A 6,638-nucleotide genomic window follows, 5' to 3' on the forward strand; every position below is an offset into this window, starting at 1 on the left:
GACGCCACAGGTACCTAATAATGAGAAGACGTCCGTACAATACCTCAGTATATGTAAGGGACAGAGGTCATAAAATAATGGCTTGTGCCCATGGCCATATTATGGAGGTATTAACCCCTACAGCTCCATAATACGGGACCATAGGGACGCCATGTGTCACTCTATGGGGTCGTGCCATGTTAATCAGACATTGTTTTATGTGAAGGGGTGATCAGTAGAGGCACTAATAGAACAGAGAGGAGGACAACACTCATAGCAAAGATCAAAATGGGTCCTATTTTTGGCACTCGATCCAGGACAGATGGTTCTGGTGTTTGTTTTCCACCTTCAAAATTTTTACATGACTCTTGGGGCCAATTCGTCGTCCTCTTGTTTCCAAAGAAAATATAGTTCCTCCATAGAGAGAAGTCCTGCACAGGTTCTTGCCACCAAATGAAGGGAATAGGACCAACCAGGGATGGGCTCTCTATCTCTCCAAGGGCACCCGAGCAGATGCCTTTGTGATATGTATGCCCCTAGCATATCCAGCCACTCACAGCTCTGTTTTATTAACCCAATCTGACAGTCAAGCCAATAATCATGTCATTGATCAAACAGATCAAACAGCTCTTTACGTTCGACAAAGATATAAGAACTTTAGCTGTGGAGCAGACAATTATACAATCGTTAATAAAAATGAATATAGATCATCAATATGAGATCCGCAGTGGTCAACCCCCGGGGACTCCCGCCGATCAGTAAGGGTCCATTCACTCCAACGTAAGGGTCCCGTGCCTATGTTGCACACTGCAAAAAGCGGTCCACAATGCACGGACACCGGCCGTGTGAATCCCGTATTGTGGTGCAGATCCATTGACTTGAATGGGTCCATGATCCGTAAAATACGGCAAAAGATAGGACATGTTCCATCTTATGCAGTGCAGAGGTACAGACCCGAAAGCCCATAGAAGCGCTTCCAAGTACTTCTGTGGGCTTCCAATTTGTGCCTCCGCTTCACAAAAGATAGGCTTTATCTTGCAGATTGCAGACCCATTAAAGTCAATAGATCCGCATCTGCACCACGGAGTGCTCACGGCCAGCGCCTGTATATTGCGGACCCGCTGTTTGCGATCCGCAATACTGGCAAGGAGCCCTTACGGTGCCTACTGTACTAAAACAATCAGTTTGCGACCGATCCCATCAATCTTATTGTTCATAGTTGTAGAACGCTATGATTTAGCATCAACTTTACTATGATCTGAGAAAAGTTTATGGTGAGCAACGCAAAGGCACAGAATGTGTATGGGAAATATTTGTCCCTGTATGTCCCTGTTCCACGATACATGATTGTTTGGATCCTCCCTGTGTGACATTTATCAAATGCTGAGAACATCTGTGTCTGTAGCAACTTTCTACATTAGTTCAATATTTTAGAGATCCTTCACCTTTTATCTGGGACTGCAGCAGGGGTCCTGAGGACGGACAGATGTCCCTCTGACAATTGGTGTCACTGTGGGATTAATAAAGCCTGAGATTTCTATTTTCCCAGCAGATTGAATTAATAAGGTCCCTTTCACACGAGCGAGTATTCCGCGCCGGTGCAATGTGTGATGCGAACGCACGGAATCCGGACCCATTCATTTCAATGGGGCTGTGCACATGTGCGTTGGTTTTCACGCATCACTTGTGTGTTGCGTGAAAATCGCAACATGATCTATATTCTGCAAGTGCGGGTGTGATGCGTTTTTCACGGATGGCTGTTAGGAGATGTTGTTTGTATACCTTCAGTTATTTATCACGTGCGTGAAAAACTCATTAAATCGCATTGCACCCGCGCGATAAAAACTGAACAACTGAACGCGATCACAGACAAAACTGACTGACTTTGTTTGCGAAATTGCGCATTTGTCACTGATTGCATTCGCAATGCATCCGGACCTAATTCGCGCACGCTCATCTGCAAGTGGCCTAAGAGTTAGGTATAGAGAGAGATTCTATATATATTATAATATAGATAGATATGAGAGATAGATAGATAGATAAATAGGTGGATGATAGATAGATAGATAGATAGATAGATAATATAAGATAGATAGATAAATAAATAGGTGGATGATAGATAGATATGAGAGAGATAATATGCTATAAATAATGGTGATTTTTACTTTGGTGTGGTGAGGAGTATTTACTAATACATTACCCCGCTCTAATACTTCTATGTCATCTACATCCCTGGTGGGATCACAGAAGGAGTCTTGCAGCTACTAGATCTCTTCTTCTTTCTCTTCTGGGACCCGGAGTGAGTTTCCTTCCCCACCCCCACCCTGCTGTGTAGGAGTCAGTGGAGCTGACACAGGAGGGAGGGAGAAGCTCCTGTCCTGGGGCAGAACCCTGAGAACTTCCAGCCACCAGCAGGAGCTGTGATTGGCCGTTGCTAGGTAACGTGGTTGACAGTCACATGACTGGAGTTAAATGCCTGGCGCTGAAGCAGGGAGCAGCAGACAGTCTTTAGTGATCGGCCGCCTCTCTCCCCTCAGTGCTCCTCAGCCAGGTCTCCTCCTGTGTGGACCATCATCATGACATCCTGATCGCAGCTGCTGCAGAACTTCTCCTGACTGATTTTGGCTGAACTGACTATATATTTTTTTTTTTTGCTCTGTCGTTTGCAATCCACAATGACTGGAGTGTTTGACAGCTTAGTGTCAGATATGCATTCGAACCAAATGACCTCAAATAGTTACCACAGCCTGCACAAGTCACAGGAGTCCCCCACCCTGCCTGTGTCCACAGCTACTGACAGCAGCTACTACACCAACCAGCAGCAGCAGCAGCACTGTGGAGGGGGGTCTCCCTATGGACAGATGGGATCCTACCAGTTTCACAGCACTGGCATCAATGGCATCTCCTACTCTGCCAAGTCCTATGATCTCACCTCCTATAACGGCTCCTACAGCTCCTATGGACCCTATGGCACTAGCCCTTCCCCTACACACAACGACCAAGGTAAAGTATCCTGATCATGATGGACTTGTTGCACCCTGTTAGCCTGTGCATGGTGTGTGCTGTAATCTGTGGCTGCTGCTTACATGACAAAATGTGCCCATGCTGCAAAAATCATATTAGTAAATGTGATGCACTGGCAGATTAGGGGTAATGTTATTATGCCAGGCACTGGCACCCTTTTATGCCAATGTCTCTAATTTTTAACTCTTCCTATGTTTCACAGAAAAAGAGGAGGGTGAGCCTGAAGTCAGGATAGTGAATGGCAAACCCAAAAAAGTCCGTAAACCCAGGACCATCTACTCCAGCTTCCAGCTGGCAGCCCTTTCGAGGAGGTTTCAGAAAACACAGTACCTGGCACTGCCCGAGAGAGCGGAGCTGGCGGCATCGCTGGGCCTAACTCAGACACAGGTCAGTGCCACATGTGAGGACATATGGCCATTTATTATACAGGCACTAATATATAAGAGCTAGTCTTCTATGTATGAGCGACACTATTATTATTATTATTATTATTATTATTAAAAATAATATTTAAAGTCTGTGAGGAGATACATATATACAGTCATAATACTTCTGTGAGTGATACATAATAACAACACAATAATGATAATAAAGAACATTACGGTTGTAGTTTTATATATAATAATGTTATTCAAAATAGAATACTAGGCTAATAATAGTCTATATATATATATATATATATATATATATATATATATATATAATTTTATTTTTATTCTCCATTAGCCATAAATTAATTTTTTAAAAGTTAGCACTGATAGCAATACTATATACTACTACCTTCGTTTTATTATCATCACTGTATTTTACTATGTATCTCTGTAGGTATCAGGTTTTCTCTGCAGTCTTTGTCTGAATATATTGGAAGGTAACAGAGCAATATTCAGAATCTGGAAGAGCAATGTGCACCACTATTCATATGTAAATTTAAATTAATTTAAATTAATAGGCAGATACTGATGTGTGCGTGCAGGTGTGAAAAATGCTAAAAGTTTCTGTTCCCTAGGTCATAGAAAAATAATTGCTGCTATAATGATCTCTCCGTTCTTATTTTGCATATTTGTATGCAGTTCAACTAAATAAATATATTTTTCTGTAATATAAGGATCCATGGAGTATAAATTAATATTATTGACATACAATAACAACAGTAATATTTGTTATAATTCAGTTTATATTACATATTTAGAGCAGTGGGGGAGGTAAATAGAGGAGAAAGATAGATAGATAGATAAATATGAGATAGATAGATAGATAGATAGATAGATAGATAGATAGGTGAATTGGTACATACTGTGCTGTTGTTTTTTGTTGTATTTTTTAAATTGTATTCAGCTTATTGATTTCATCCCTATTTTTTTTTATCAGGTAAAAATCTGGTTTCAGAACCGCAGATCGAAGTTTAAAAAGATGTGGAAAAGTGGAGAGCTGCCCTCTGACCAGCTTCCTACAGGCAATGAATCCCCGACCTGCAATTCCCCTCCTTCTTCAATCACCTGGGACTTTGGGTCACATCAGAGGTTGCAGGGGGGGAACCCAACCCCCAGCATCCAGCCCCCCAACTCTGGCTCCAGCCCCAGTGCCTTCCTAGGCAGCTACTCCTCCTGGTACCAAACCTCCAATCCGGCCACACACCTTCAGTCCAGTCCATTACTGCAGCAGCAGCACCACCTCCACCATCACAGCAGTGCGGCTATCACTGCAGGGACAATCTTCTAAGCGACCCCCAGTTGCTGGGGGTTGTGATGATGAACATTAATAGGCAGTGTGGACACCATGACTGGGAGAGGTCTCCTTTCTGTGTCACTGATCACAGGTGGCCTCAGGTTCATGTCATAGACTGGTGATCTGATCAATCAAACCCTGGACTCGCTGAGGACTGGAGATTATATTGTCTGCCATTTTAGCAGATATGAATTGGATCTATGTTTAAGAAACAAAAGGAGTGGGATAGGAATAATGAATTGCAGTAATTAGGGCTAAAATTGTGGTATCAAATCCATATCCAATATAATTATTATTATTCATTATCCCCTTTGAATTAGCTTTACAGGTTACAAGCTTAGGTTACCCTATATGTGTGTATCATTTGTTGAACTACAAGTGTCAGCATGCCCTGGCATCAGCTAGCCTCCCTACCTCTGTTATGCCACTACTATTTCAAAAAATGAATGGCAGAGACAATCAATCATTATTTTTCTACCTATTCATACTTTCTTTTTCTTTTTTGCCAAAAACAATTTACCATTGTATAATTTGTTACAATGTAACAAGTCAGAAGTCCATAGAGCCCCCCTTTAATTTGTGGGTCCCCCGGGGTTTTTATACAGGATTAGGTGCCTTTTTGGATAACCTCATTTTTAATGGATAAAGATGATTTTTATATGTAGATATAAGAAACTCCTGTTTAAATTATCTTTTATAATGAAATCTGCTGTCGAACCCTTGCTGCGTCTTCTAGGTTCACTTTCCTTTTCTTTCTCATCCAGAAATGGACTCTTTTTATATAATATATATATATATATATATATATATATATATATACATATACATATATTTCCTCGTCAGACATTCCCAATATTCAGTGCAAAAAAAAAAAAAGTTTTTTTCTCCGTCCTTGTTTTGCTCTTAATGTTTTCCGCCTCCACACCAGGCTACTACTGATTTATTTCATGGACAAAAAAAGGTTATTTATTTTGGATACAATTTATCCGCGTTGTTATTATTATTATTTTTTTCTTTTATGAAAACAAAAAATAAATATTTAAAAAATAAAATGTTTTGATGAAACGATCCCAGTTCAGAACTTTCTGTTATTTCACAGCACCTGGCAGGACATTGATTTGGACCATTATTATTATGGGACTTCTGGGAGGCTGTTGTGTGGAAGATAAGTCGTTTATGGGTTTTCTTTGATTGATATATGCACTGATCATAAATTGTGGTTTAGGAAGTGGGAGGGTTCTGGTCGTGAATCAATCATAGGAAGACTCAGCTTTTGCAGACGGAGTCACTCCCATCCCCAGTTGCTGGCGCCAGGGCTTCTGCAGTCTGCTGGTGTAGTCACTGGCACACGCCCTCTCACACCCACCCTGTGCAGCAGTCCTGGCACACAGGAGCCAGTTCATCTTGCTGAGCAGCTCTCCCAGGTTGTTTATCACTTGCATCTTGTCTGAATTCTGTCTCCTTGGGATTCTTACTCTTCTTAATCCCCACTGACCAAACTGTCTGCGACTTTTATGAGCAGAGAGTCACTTCCTTACCATCCACCTATAGCTGGTGACAGAAAACAATATTTACAGACATATTTAATATATTATTGGATTATGTAATATATTAGATATATTTCACATATCAGACAATTGCATGAATAGCAATCCCATGTGATAAATTATGAACCATCCCAAAAATAGTATATAGCATTAGAAGGCACTCTTATCAGCAGGGACGGATTGGCCATAGACCTTAGAGCGAAATTTCCAGATGGGTCAATTCCTTGGGGGTGGCCGACCAAGTCCCCATCTCTGCCGCTGGCTAGGTACATAATAAGCTGTCAGTTGTAATTAATTCTGTAAGGCCTCGTTCGCATTTCCGTTTTTCACTGACGTGTGCTGTCCGCATTTTCCTCGGACAAG

General features: G+C 41.5%; 1 protein-coding gene across 1 annotated transcript; it reads left to right on the forward strand.

The window, feature by feature from the left end:
• Nucleotides 1-2,516: 2,516 nt before the first annotated feature.
• DLX2 (distal-less homeobox 2) lies at nt 2,517-5,521 on the forward strand. Its single transcript, XM_044304703.1, has 3 exons — nt 2,517-2,982; nt 3,206-3,390; nt 4,372-5,521. Exons 1-3 carry the CDS (start codon nt 2,655-2,657, stop codon nt 4,720-4,722), a joined length of 864 nt encoding a protein of 287 aa, XP_044160638.1. The 5' UTR covers nt 2,517-2,654; the 3' UTR covers nt 4,723-5,521.
• Nucleotides 5,522-6,638: the final 1,117 nt, after the last annotated feature.

This window comes from Bufo gargarizans, chromosome 8 (genome assembly GCF_014858855.1).
Source record: "Bufo gargarizans isolate SCDJY-AF-19 chromosome 8, ASM1485885v1, whole genome shotgun sequence".
In the NCBI taxonomy this organism is placed as follows: Eukaryota; Metazoa; Chordata; class Amphibia; order Anura; family Bufonidae; genus Bufo; species Bufo gargarizans.

Coding starts and splice junctions, on each gene's coding strand:
- DLX2 (XM_044304703.1), top strand. CDS start 2,655: ATGACTGGAGTGTTTGACAGCTTAGTGTCAGATATGCATTCGAACCAA. Junction 2,983..3,205: donor CCCTACACACAACGACCAAG/GTAAAGTATCCT, acceptor TATGTTTCACAG/AAAAAGAGGAGGGTGAGCCT. Junction 3,391..4,371: donor TGGGCCTAACTCAGACACAG/GTCAGTGCCACA, acceptor TTTTTTTATCAG/GTAAAAATCTGGTTTCAGAA.